General features: G+C 41.8%; 1 protein-coding gene across 1 annotated transcript in view; it reads left to right on the top strand.

The window, feature by feature from the left end:
* The window catches only part of tmeff2a (transmembrane protein with EGF-like and two follistatin-like domains 2a), a 145185-nt gene extending 136288 nt beyond the window's left edge, over nt 1–8897 (top strand). Inside the window, exons 9-10 of the mRNA XM_054787072.1 lie at nt 5424–5582; nt 7834–8897. Coding sequence (XP_054643047.1) covers nt 5424–5582; nt 7834–7930 — 256 coding nt within the window. The 3' untranslated portion in view covers nt 7931–8897. The remainder of the gene's footprint in view (nt 1–5423; nt 5583–7833) is intronic.
* Nucleotides 8898–14170: the final 5273 nt, after the last annotated feature.

Here is a 14170-nt window from a genome sequence, read left to right as displayed (position 1 = left end):
GTCTGTCTGTAAACAAAAGATGCTGCTGTGAACCAACAAGGCAATATCATTTGCAGCACTACAGCAGCATAAATAGCGCAGGTTTTGAAAGAGCTTAGTTTTCAATTAAAAATCAACGAAAACCAACTTTAAAATGGCTGCCTTTAGTATTTTACACAAGTTAAATGTAATATGGTACTGCTGGAAAAGACAGAGAGGATTAGTCAGAAGTTATGCAGTCTTCCTTAGCTGAGGTGGTTGTGTTTTCATTGCTCTTTGTTTATTTGTCTGTCAGGGCATGCTGGTATCGCTCTGGCAGTATCACCTGCTGCCAAAAACCACAGGGGTAAACATAGATAGACTGACTGGGTTATTGCCAGTCTCATCTGAGTGCCCCCTGTTGATATGTGGTGTTTGACCTGTTCCCCAATAGCAACAAACTAAAATCCTCTGCTAACACTTTATTTTGATGTACCGGATTCGCAACTAAAACTATAATTGTAAAACGATAAAAATATGTTTCGTATTAACATTTTTTTGAGAGTCAACCATATTTGGCCGCCGAAGACCAGGTCGCCCAGGCGCCCGCCCTTGACCGCCACCCAAAACACATTACACCGGACCCTTATGCTTGCCCCCGCAGGTAGTGGGTCTACGGGGGAGACATCCCCTTTGGATTCTCCGGGCTGGGCCCGGCCGGGCCACCAGGCGCTCGCCTGCGAGCACCTCCTCCGGGCCTAGTTCCGGGGTGAGGCCCCAGTATACCACGTTCGGGTGAGGTACAGTCCCTCCTCTTGCGTTTATTCATAGGGTCTTCTGAATCACTCTTGGTCTGGGATGCTTCTGGGATAAGACTCAGCACCTCCAAATCCAAGGCCATGGTTCTCAGTTGGAAAAGGGTGGATTGCTCCCTCCGGGTCCTGCCCCAGGTGGAGGAGTTCAAGTATCTTGGGGTCTTGTTCACGAGTGAGGGAAGGTTGGAGCGTGAGGTCGACGGGCGGATCGGTGCAGCATCTGCAGTAATGCGGTCCGTTCCGTAACCGGACCGCTGTGGTGGAGAGAGAGCTGAGCCAGAAGGCAAAGCTCTCATTTTACCGGTCGATCTATGCTCCCATCCTCACCTGTGGTCATGAGCTTTGGGTCGTGACCGAAACAACTAGATTGCGGATACAAGCGGCTGAAATGAGTTTCCTCCGTACGGTGGCTGGACTCTCTCTAAGAGATAGGGTGAGGAGCTCAATCATCCAGGAGGGCCTCAGAGTAGAGCTGCTGCTCCTTCACATCAAGAGGAGCTAGTTGAGGTGGCTCAAGCATGATGAGGTGTTCCGGGCATGTCCAGCAGGGAAAAGGCCCCGGGGCAGAACTAGGACACACTGGAGGGATTATGTCTCAGAGCTGGTCTTGGAACGCCTTGGTGTCCTCCCGGTGGAGATGGAGGAGGTGTCTGGGAACTGAGACTGCTGGCCCCGCAACCCGGGCCCGAATAAGCGGAGGAAAATGGATGGATGGATGGATGGAGAGTCAACTGTTGATGACATCATGGATGGCCGACAGAGCTGACTCTGGTTTATGTTTTCATATAGTAGCAAGCTAATTGGATGCTAACAAGGACATTTTGTCAAAATAGGACACAGTTGGACTCACACAGTGTATTAATAACACGGCAAGACGCGTGCCATAATGAATGCTGGAAAACGCAAATTGAGGCAAATTTTTGCCCTAAATTTTCTCCATTAAGCATGCTAACCGGGGTAGACAGGTAACTGGCCTTTGCTAACAGTTTCTACCATGTTATATTTTGACATCTGAAAAAAAAAATGTTTTCAGTTAAAGTAAAATGCAAAACGTCCCTGTTAGCAGCCTATTGGCTTTTGCCATTAGCATGGAAACTGGATGTCATTGTCCCCCAGCTCTGTCGCCGGTCAATGACATTGTCAGCAGTTGACTTGTTGTTCTTTGCTAACTAACACATTTATGCCACAAGTCTCTGCTTTCCTTATTGATCACGGCTGAAAAATAACCCACAATGATGACATAGAAAGTTGCAAGTGCCAGCATTTTGATAAAGAAGATGAGAAACACTATTGACGACCAGTCCAGGGTGCACCTTGCCTCTCGCCCAAAGTCAGCTGGGATAGGCTCCAGCATACCCCTGCGACTCTAGTGAGGACAAGCGGCATAGCAAATGGATGGAAACACGATTGAATTTAAGAAATAACACAAGGGTGGTGTCCAAGTGGATGTCACGGTCTTTGTTAACAGTCAAGGTAAAAGTGATGTTACATGTTAATTTATCCCTTTCATTTGTCATTTGTATGTATTTTAAATTGTTTGCTGCATGTAAAACTAGAATTGTACCATAAAAGTGTTATTATATGTTAACACTTTTCAGTGTCTGGAGCAGATGAATTGGATTTCCATGATTTCTTACGGGAAAAATTGATTTGTTGTTCGTTAGAATTCGTTTTGGTTTAAGTTTGACCTTCTGGGATTAATGATGTCAACCTAGGTTCCACTGTATAACAAAAACTAAACTACATTTTAGTAAAAAAAATATATATACTTTGACTAAATCAAAATGAACACTGTTGGCAAATGTTGAACTGCCACCAATGTAGTTTCAAGGAGACTTATCTCCAACTCTCTGTACTCTTGCTTTGTTCCAATTCTTGGATTGCTTGTTTTTTCTTTCTTGGGAAAATCCATTTCTGCAACAAAATACCCTGATGCATGCACACTGCAGTGCGGGGATTCGATCACAACGCACACTTACATAATGTAAGTGCTGCTGGACAAGGTTGAACTTGGTTTGCAGCTTGGATTGCTGCTGTTCACGCTTTCATTTTTCCTTGAAAGCAAGTTTGACTTACCTGAAGGCTTTGTTTTCTTGCCCTGGAGACACTAATGTCATGTCACTGCACAGAGATCCGGTTTTCTCTTGCAGTAACTGTAACTACAAATATCAAATGCCTTATATGAAAACATTGCTGTATTTGATCCTGGACCAGGCAGGCATTTACATAAACACTCAATGAGCGACAAGAGCTACGAGGACACTGAGGCAAACAGAACACACATGCAGAGAGAATGTGTTAGTGTACCGCTCAACGCTGCCTTCATTTACAGCCTGATAGTGTATCAGCCAGGGGGTCTTGGTATCGCTCACAACTACTATCTCTCCCCTTTCTCTGTAACCTCGCTCCCCCCTCTGCTTGTCTAGACAGACATTTTTCTTGCTGTCAGAGTAGTGCTGCGCAGAAAGGGGGACGTTAAAGATCTTTGCTGCCCCCTACTGCTCACATACAACGGAAGAGGTGTGTGTGTGTGCATGTGTGTGTGTGTGTGTCTGTGTAAAGCACAGACCCCAAATACACTAAGGTTGAAATGATCTCACACTGTGAGATGGAGGGGAAGCTAAACGGTGGGTATGGGTGCATTTTTTGACCAAACAAGAATGTGCCGGTGTTTTGCGGTAACAATATCCCTTGAGACGGAGAAGGAAGCCAAGGAAGAGATTGCGAAGCAGTCAGAAAGATAAAAGGTGTGCCATTTAGCTCCTTCCTAAGGACATAGATCATCTCAATTAGTCTGTGTCTTTCTCATCGCACTCAGTGCTTGGCTTTGAAGAAGAAAATCTTTGTACAACAAACGCAAGCCTCACATTTGCTCTGCCATCAATGCTGATCATAGACAACGTAATGTAAAATATTACTTACAGCTTTTCTCCGTGTTAAAACAGTTCTTCAGGAGGCAGGCTTTAATTTGATATTTATATACCTGTATGTGTTATAGTGTCAACCTATATCCACAATAGTGTCAAAGGAAGAATTCTGTAACGGGAAGAAACCTTGGACAGAACTACGGTAACCCCTCGACTCATGCTCGTGTGTTAATGTAAATGTGTTTTAGTTTACAGCAGTAAAAATTGCTTAAATATGCATTTTTTTTTACTAATAATGGGTTGTATTTAACCATGATTTATTCATTCATATCTTTTTCAAAAAACCTGATAGAGTGGAGCCACGATACATCATTTTTGTTATGAAGTCATTCCAAAGGGTCAGACGAAAACCGAAGTTTAAAAAATCCGCTCTAGACGCCCAAAAATATGAACAAAAAATACATTTTATGGAGAATAATTATGATTTTACATGCAAAAAACAATGCAAACTAATTATAAATGATAATTTATATAATTTATAATGACAATGAGTGAATTACTTTTACCGGGACTGAAGACGCTTTCTGGCGAAGGCGACAAGGAGTGGAGAGGGAGGTGGGGAGTGGATATCATCTTTGTACTTTGCTTTGAGTTCTTTTTTTAATTCAGTAGTGTTTCTCGCCTTCTTTATCATATTGCTGGCAGTTGCAGCATTCTTTAGTTATTTAGCAGTTGCACCCAATAAAAAACGAGTCACCAACATGTAGGGTGCTTTGTTTGGGGATTTAATTTTGCGGAATGATACAGCACAGGCAGTTTGGTACGCGCAATATTGTACAATAACTGAGAGAGTGTATGAGAAACTGTCAACAACTGAATCAAATGAAAACTGGGGTGTTCGAAAATCGAGGTTTGACCCCTACTCAGTTTTTGGCGGCCATCTCTCTCAATCAGTTAGGTTAAGAGGGAGATTGTTCAGCATCGAGCAGTGCTTCTCTAATAGTGGGAGCCCAGGGGGGCATGAGAGGCAGGTGGATCTACTGATACTACTGTATACTTTCTAAAAATTAATAAAAAAGTGTTTTTATTCATGTTTGAACTAGGCTGGTGCCAGTAACTCATACAGTGGTTTGTACAGATATTGAATACAGATATTAAATATTAAAGTTTCTCAATAATATTCCAAATCAGAGGGGCTTGAAAAATTTCTGTCCCCTAGTGGGGTTATGACAGAGAATAAATGAGAACCACTGACATGGAGGGATACGAAACTAGTGCCAATGCCATAGTATGGTAATGGTACGCAATGATATGCAATAGTAATGTACCACACTGGGCTGGAAAAAGCCAGCACAGCGTAGTGTCATGCTCAATGCTGCTTATGCTGGAAGTTAATGACATTCTGACCATAGCGACCTTCAGCCTAGTTTTGATCTATAGTTCAGTGGTGGCTGTCACTCACTCTGATCGCTCAAACAGCACACCGCTTGATTATGCGCAGTCAGGCCATGCCCTGCATTGGTTATATTCCCTATAATAAGAATTTTGCATGACCACAGGGGCAAAACCCAGAATGTTTTTGAGCTGCTTAGCATAATATACTTTCTGTGTTTTTACCTCAGACTCTGCCTTCCCCATCACTTATGTTACAGCAAAGAAAAAGCATTGCAAATAATCCATTTACACAGTGACTCAATTGAACACAAAGAATGCTAAATTAGTGACCCCTTTTTTTTTTTTTTTTTTTTAGAACTAAACAGTGTGTTTTTTGTTTGCATTTCAGCTGTCACTCAGGTTTCAGCGGCCCCCAGTGTGACACCAAAGAGTACAACGTGCTCTATGTGGTCCCAGGCTCCGGAAAACTGCACTATGTTCTCATCGCCTCTATCATTGGAGCACTCCAGGTGGTCATCATCTTTGTGGTGGTGCTGTGCATTACAAGGTGAGCCCTGACAAACACACACGTACAAGATGCTCCGAGCCTTACTAATGAGTCTTGGGCCAGCGTTTACACTAGTGTGTGTGTGTATGTGTGTGTGGTATGAGTCACAGAGGGGACTTTGCCACAGTCTAGAGGAAACACCTGAAGGGTCACCTTGCTTGTGTCAGTTTTTTCTGTGTATGCTCCATCAATATACTGTATTCTGCTGCAGGCTGGCCTCCAGATGAACTCAGCAATTTATGACATTTGAATAAAAGACTTTAAAGGTTTCAAAATAAGAGGCAGCAGTTGTATAGAGGCAGTTGACAGGGTTAAGTAAAGCATTAAAAGCGGAAAATATCACACTGAATACAGCTAGAATGTAATGAATGCCCCCTGCTGCCCAATGCACAAAAAAGAGGCACTCATCCTTTTTAAAGTTTCTAAGCTATAAAATTCTAATGCTAAGTATTATCAAAAATGATCTTAATACAGCTTTATTCAGTCATACCTTTGCATAGTTTTTACCCATGTTTTGTATTACAGTGTTATGCCTTATGGTCTCTTACGCAATCTAATGAAGTGTACTACTTAAGGGGACCAAAGAAGTTCCTTCACAGTGAGAAACCTAATGTTATGATAATATTTTTACCAAGTGAAAAACTCGCCTATCTCTGTTGGATTAGTTATGTTTGTTGTCAGCTAACGATAGCGATTTGACACATTTTTGCTACTAATGTTTGTTACGATTGAATGTATAGCTTATTTTAACAACATCTCGACTGCAAATTGTTGATGGCCTCTTTGGCTATGTCACACTGCAGGTCAATTCAGATTTTTTTGCTCATATGTGACCTGTATCTGATTTTTTCACATCAGTGTGAACAGTACAATTCCGATTTTTTCAAATGCGGCGCAGGCCTCGTTCGTATGTAGATATAAATCCGATATGTATGTGATCTACTTCAGTCTGACCGGTCAGGTCACATACTGTATATCCAACCGATACCTCATCAAAAGGCGTGTTGTGCCATGCACGACTTGGACGGTACTCAGCAAAACATCCGACAATTATTTCATTTAATATTTTTTATTACACGTCAGTGTCTCGCCGTTCCTTGCTCCGACATCCACCCACACGCTCCTTGGAACAGGCATTGCAGCAAGTTCTCCATGAACTACCATAGCCAAAATTCTTGGCTGTTTCTTCTTGATCTCCTACGCGGAACCATTTGGTTAAGGAAATGTTGACTCGTTGCACAAAATCCTTGAAATTGCCACACAAGGAGAGCATAATCTGGGGCCATGTTTACTTCCGTAAACACACGGCAACGTGACGTCATGTTTTTCCTTGTCACTTCACGGACGCATCGCATTCATATTTACAAGTCGCATTTTTTAGATAATGTGAATGATCACGTAAAAAAATTGGATTTTCTAAAATAAAAAATGTAATTGGGCATCAATGAGTGACCGAGGAATGAAAATGTACACCAATTTTTATGCAGCTTAACTAGTAATTGTGAAAAATCTCGACATTCTTTGGTTCAATCTGTTCTCTTTAAACACTCAAGCATAAACATGGCTAAGTGAACTAAAATACAAATATAAGGCATTCAGAAGATGCATTCAATGATGTTGAGGATATGTAGTATTCTCCACTGGTCACTAGGTGTCAGTAACGTTACGGTGATGTTCAGTGAGACGTACAAACACCAGACTTGAATGCCAGAACAACAGGCTTTTATTGCAGATTTGAATTATTTCACAACAGGCACAATAATCCCTAATAAAAATCCCTCACAAAAACACGGGCTACTGTTGCGGCTGTAACCCACGCAAAACTGAAACTCAACTCTGAACCCCCGGCATCACTTCCTGTCTGCAACACACACAAGCATGAGTCTTATTTGTCTTAAATGGCTTATTTACTTTTATGATATTAACTATATTGTGTAATAGAAGTATAAACGTGACCATAGGGGTGTTACAGCACTTCTAGAGGGCTCTAATAATGTTTAAAAAAAACAGATTTAGAAGGTTGTAAGCAGGTTTTCTATGCTCTAACTAGGAAAATATTTCATTTATAAATAAGGAATCCTACTTTGAGGAAAATTCACTTCTCACAGGTGGGTCTGGAACCAATTAACTGCGATAAATGAGGGATTACTGTATTTCAGTGTGGTTGATATTCCTTAATTAGGAGACCGTTTATTGGTAGCCATCTTTGTGCATCTTCTCATAAAATTCTTCTCCTGTCTGTCCCACACAGAAAGTGCCCCCGGACCAACAGGATCAACCGGCAGAAGCAAAACAATGTCCACTTCAGTTCAGAGAACACCATGCGCGCCTCTACTCGACTTATCTGAGCCTAGACACATCGGACAGAATCGTCATGTTAAATGTTCCCCCCTTGTAGAGCAACCCAAGAAATGTAGGATCTGCTTCCCCTCGAGGCTGGCCTTTTCTGCCAGTCGGAACTTCCAAGAATGCCCATGGAGGATACGGGCATAAGCAAAGACAGAGTTGGCACACCAGTGAGACTCGCACATGAGAATGTTTTCATCAGTCGGCAGTTGACAGCGTCACTTTAAACCTTGTCACTAGCGTCCTTAAGGTCTTTCCAGAGAACCGTAAGAACTTGGGGTGTTGGGAGGGGGGTTTGAGAATACCGAATGTGAGTATGTATGTGTGAATGTGTATTAGATGTGTGAGTTTTGGTAGATGCGAGTTAGCTGGTGTCTGTCATTTGTAGATCAGGGGTAAAGCAAACTGGGGTAGTGCAAAGCAGGGTAAGGAGCTTTAATTTAGGGTTTTTTTTATTTTCTTGTGGGGTGCTTTAGCGTGGGGAGGGCGGAGGGGGGATCTGGGCTACACGTGTTGCCTTGCACCTTGTGTTATAGGAGACCTTTGACAGAGGGCACAATGTTATTATAGAGCTCTCCCTTTGGTTGTGACAATGACTTCAGCTACTGTATCTTGGGTTTGATTTCCATTAGTTATTACTACGTTGTCTTGATGGGGTCATTTTTCTGTAAATGTAAATAAATAATTTATATCACGAAATGTAACACCGTGGGTCCATTGTCCTTCGTAATTGACAGAATGTGTGCATAAACACTGAGCGTAAGGTAGTAACCATGCCCTGGAGGCAGAGGAGCGTCTCTTGTTTTGGGGAAGGAAGATACACTGCCATGGAAAATGTGCCAACCTTGAGGCAGCAGACAGTAGGGGTGTAACGATACACCATAATCATGGGTTGGTTCGTGCCTCTGTTTCAAAGTCACGGTTCGGTGAACAAAACGCACGACATAAAACTTACCCCCCTCATTTTTAATGTGTATTGTGGCGGAAATTGGTACGCCTTTGCACCAAACCAAAGATTCCGTACCAAAAAATCAGATTATACACTATTTAGACACTATTTGTATTGTTACATCCTCTGCTGAGCTGGAACACATCCTGCTGTCTGGATCATGTATTCCCAAGAAGTACTTGTGCCTGTTGGGACTGTCTTTGACTAACGTTGTGGAGTAAGTGTTGACCGCCACAAGATGGGGGTGTTTTCCACAGGGACGTTTTTGTCTTCAATGTTTCAACATTAGATTCCAATCAATACTAAATACAATGTATGTCTGACGACAACAACGTATTTTTGTAAATAAAAAAAACCCTCTTGTTTGACGTAAAGGTATTACTACAGTAGAAAGCCTTACCTTAATAACAATAAGATTTACAGATGCTTACAAAAAATCAAATAGCATTGTTTACCGTTGTCTTCAATTATAAGACTAAACAAAAAATAAATACAAAAACTATAAAATGCTCAACAAATTGCAAATACTGGAAATACAGTAAAAAAAAATTGGAAATACAGTATAAACACCCTTATCTCAAAATAAATATCCTGCGACTTAACTCAATAAATAATAGTTATAATTAAAAACAGCAATCAAAGTCAAAACAATTGCAAGTTTGTCAGTTTTTTACACAATAACTATATATGTAAGTTAGTTACACTATGCAATGACAAACAAAAAATAAATACAAAAACTATAAAATACCTACTGTATGTACAACAGCAATATAAAATACCTCTATACAACTATATAAAAAACTGCACAGGAAAAAAAAGACAGATTTATTTGATTTTATAATTTGAAGTACCGAAATCCCTTGCTACTGCACGCTTCAAATTTTGTTGCTTCACTCTATCGCCGTTCTTCAAAATATATTAATTAATAAAACATTGCTGTTTCATGGTTGAATATGGCTTATTATTAGTCAATAAATACCTTTTTTTGGTAATATTTATTTTTTTGCCCAAATTTTCAAGCATAAAAATGGCTACATGATCTATATAAAAGGCACTGAGAAGACGCATTCAAAGGTGTAATGATGTATAGTATTCAACCACTAGGTGTCAGTAATGTTTCATTGACAGGTACTGTCCAGAACCAAAACAGCAACAAGGAACTCTTCCAATGTGAACATGTGAGTCTGTATTATGTCTAATATATCTTATTTTCTCTTATTGGGTAATATGAGTGTAAAGGTGACTACGGTGGTGTTATTTCATGTCTAGAGTGCTCTAATGTTGTTAAAACCCGTATTTAAAAAGGTTGTAAACAGGTTTTGTGTGCCCTAACTATGAAAATATTCCATTTATAAACAGGGAATGTCACTTATCACGTTCGGGTCTGGAAGCGATTAACCGCCGTAAAAGAGGTAAGAGGCATTGCTTTATGTTTGAATCAATGCGAACGTTTCCATTGTAAGAGTTGATAGTACAGTCGTCTCGCACTGCATCACAGTTCGAACATCGCTCCCTCACTGGATCGCCGTTTTACAGAAATTAACTCATTTAAAAAATGATCACTTTTATTTGACAAAAAATGTTGAAAGACAAGTCACATGAAGTATTCTGGTCACCAGGCGTGAGTAACGTTACATTGATGAAACATTACTGTCACGAACGTTGAAGCTGTCGGCAGGTTGACCCCCAGGGTGCAGAGAGAAGGCGGCAAGGTGCAAAAATAAAAGTAATTTTATTGCGCAGGACAGGAACAAACTAAAAGTAACAGAGGAAAAACTCTGTGGGAAAAATAATATCAACTATACACAGGTAGGTGACAGCACGGAAAAATCAACGATGGCAATGACAACAACAATGAACCAGCGCGGCGCATACGACGGCGCTGGTCTTTTAACTGTCAGTGATTAGTATTGACCGCAGCTGTGCGGCCACCAGGCGTGGAGTGGCAGTTCCTTCCACCACCCCGGAAGCATAGCTTGCCAGAATAATGGCGCAGGACAGGAAGTACACGCTCCTGTCCTGCGAAGCGTGACAATTACCTTACATTGCATTACCTTAGCACTGCATGCGGTCAGCCATGGCATGTCCGACATGATAGAGTGAAAACACGTTCTCCTGCCATTTCGTATGGAAGTGGTGCGTTTTGGCTTCTTTGCCCGTCCCCACTCTGTTTGAAACAATTTTTTACATTTAGAACAAATAAAGTGGAGGCTAACTAGTTAGCTCAGTAGCTTGCTATAAGCTATGAGCGGCGGCCGTCTCTTATGTCCCTGCAGTGATCCCGTAGCCTGCGCATTCGTGTTGCGTGATGTGATATAAACACTTAATAATAGGAGTGTAAAGGTAACTATAGGGGTGTTATTTCATGTCTAAATGAAATAAAATAGGAAACTGTAATAGTTTTAATATAATTATCTTGAAAATGTTTTAGCATTTACCGATATTGCCTAATAGTCCAGCCTGCTCTGTATATACATTAACGTGTGGTAGGACTCAAAATGATCCAAAAGTCAAACGTTGCTCATTCATGTGCATTTACAAAGATGTGTCATTTAATTAATGCTATCTCTCCTTTCAAAAGCCAATATTCAGAACGACTCAAAATAATCCTCGAAGTCAGGGAAATTGCAGTTAAACAGCAGAATAGAAGTGATGGGACAAACTAACAAACTGTAGCATGAATGCTCATTGTGAGAGGGTGGGGGAATTGCGTCCAAGTCCAGCACGGTACGAATGCGCGAGTGTGAGTATGTGCCCGAAGGCATCAGCATGACCCAGCAAGGCAAACCTCCTTCAACTCACTTGTGGAGTCTGAGCTTGGGATGGCCTTCAGTCCCTAAGCACCCTCTTTCACCTCAGTGTCCTCCCATTTTGCCTTTCACACTTCGTAATACACAGTTAGAGATGATGAGCTCTCGTGTGCGTGTGTCTGCAGAGTAGCTAGCAGACATACCCACGCTAATCCTATGAGTTTCCTTCAGTTTTTAGCTCAAATGTGGTGGGCCTGAGGCCAGGGAGAAGCAGGAAGGAAATATTTGGGAATGTTTGAGTATCTCTTCTCATCTGACCTCCAGGAATGTGGTGCATGCATTATTGATGGACAGGCAAGAGCCCGCTGCAATGAATTTGGCTTTGACAAGATAGTTTCGCATACAGCAATGCCTCCCACATGTTCATCGTAGCACATATCCCACCAGCCTCTCAGCGATGGAATCCGACACTTATCTTGGAAATGCTTCATCTAGATACGTACATTTTTGCACAGCATGCCTGAACAGGCGAGCCTCTTTTCTGAGGAGTTTAAACGCAAACTATGAAATACCCCTTTATCACTAGCGCTGACATAACAGCTAAATCAAGCATTTACGCTGTGAAGGACGCGGATTCCTTCGTGAAAACCGTACTTTGGGAACCGTCATCAGGAATGATTGGCTACGGGAGGCCACATATTGATTTTACAATCAACAAACTGCACCTCACCCTGTGGTGGGGAAAGACTGGCCCTTTAGGCTGAAAATGGATGGCAGTTGGCACTTGGAAACATACAGTATACTCACAAAGAAACAAATAACACGCCGATAAACAACATTCTGACGTCCAGCGAGTAGAGCTTCACTGGTTGGAAAGAGCTCTATTAGCTTTAAGACTGATAAGATTCAACACACACACTGCACTTGTGCGACACAAGGCCAGCGTTCAGTGAGAATTTGTCAAGCATGCTGTTCTGTGAAAAGGGGTCATTTAAAGATCCATTGCCATCTGGTTTGGTCCCAGCATTCCATTTCTCCCTCTGCAGGGGCCTTTGATTTAGCGACAAAATGGTACAGATACCGCCTTCCTTCCCGCTGTGGGACCAGACATCCAGCTAGATCCAGTAAAGGAACAATTAAAATTTGAACCATGTTTTCAAGAGGAAATCTGCTGATTCACCAAAGCATGTGCAGCAATGTTGCACTTCAGTTTTAGGTTGTGGATGTGATATCACTTTCCCTATCGCTGCATCGTAACATATTCGAAAGCATTGCAATGAGCATCCGCCCCTATTCACTGTCTGCACGCCTGCATCTTACCCCAGTTCAGCAGCTTGCTGATTAACCCAGTAAATGTGCATGAACCAGCAAGTTAAACAGTTTAGAGCTGAGAATCGCATGCATACTGTAAAAATGTACAAAATGGCAATGAGGGCCGAAGGTTAGTGCTACTCTAAAAAAAAAAAACAATACATCCCAGTTTGCCTTATGAACAATAATCAAAAGTGTATTAAGTCGGCCTTAAGGTTTCTCAGTGTCCATCAAATCAATGTCTACTAAAAAGTACAATTTAGTGTGGTTCACTACACTAGTGGTCCCCAACCCCCAGGCCGCGGCCCGGTACCGGTCCTTGGGTCATTTGGTACCGGGCCGCACAGAAAGACAAAATAATTTCCATGATTTCATTTTTTTTTTTATGTTTTATTTTGAAAAGTGGCCGGATTCTCTCTGTTACATCCGTCTCACTTGACGCATGTCCATTGTGCGTGTGCTAACACAGATAGACTACTACTGTATTTTTAGCATTTTTCTTTCACCTCATATTTGGTATCAAATGCTGATACTATGTGGGAATGCATAAATGTAAGTTTTGATGACTTATTGAGTGCTAATGTGCACATTTGTCTCAAGTTAATTCATGCTAGCTCGCTGCCTTTTCCCGCACACGTCAAACAGCGATGTTATCATCTCTCTGGAAAAACTCCAGGCTTGAACAGGTGGATGGTGGGTCGGCATTCGTTTTGTGCTTTTAATTTGATGTTATTCATGTCTTAGTTTTACACAATACATCATAAATAAGATAAATTAGATCGCTATAATGTACGATCCCCACCCCACCACCTCCGGTCCGCGGGAGATTTGTGGGAACACAAGCCGGTCCGTGGGTCAAAAAAGGTTGGGGACCCCTGCACCACGCTATACTTTTGAGCAGTAAATCTGTTTCCAGTAGTCTATTATCTTTGTTTTGTTGCATGTTTCTTACCTGCAGGGCTTCCAGCACATGTATGTGAATGTTCTATTCATTTGTCCAATCAGATTTCAGCTTCTGTTTGTTGCCATGTCAATCTAATCTGCCCAGGGCCTTCAGAATCAGTACTGCTGACCCGCTAGCGATGGGCTGTTTCAGATTTCAGATTCACCTCACAGCACCAGCAAGCTGTCCCACAATGACGTCAGTATTTTTGTGTCCTCTGATTGGTTGATCGGATAAAACTGTTGGACGAGCCAAGTTACGCCCACAATGGCTGATGAAGGAAAAGAAA

Source organism: Dunckerocampus dactyliophorus, chromosome 9, assembly GCF_027744805.1.
Source record: "Dunckerocampus dactyliophorus isolate RoL2022-P2 chromosome 9, RoL_Ddac_1.1, whole genome shotgun sequence".
Lineage (NCBI taxonomy): Eukaryota > Metazoa > Chordata > Actinopteri > Syngnathiformes > Syngnathidae > Dunckerocampus > Dunckerocampus dactyliophorus.
This window is presented reverse-complemented; position numbering and strand designations above follow the sequence as displayed.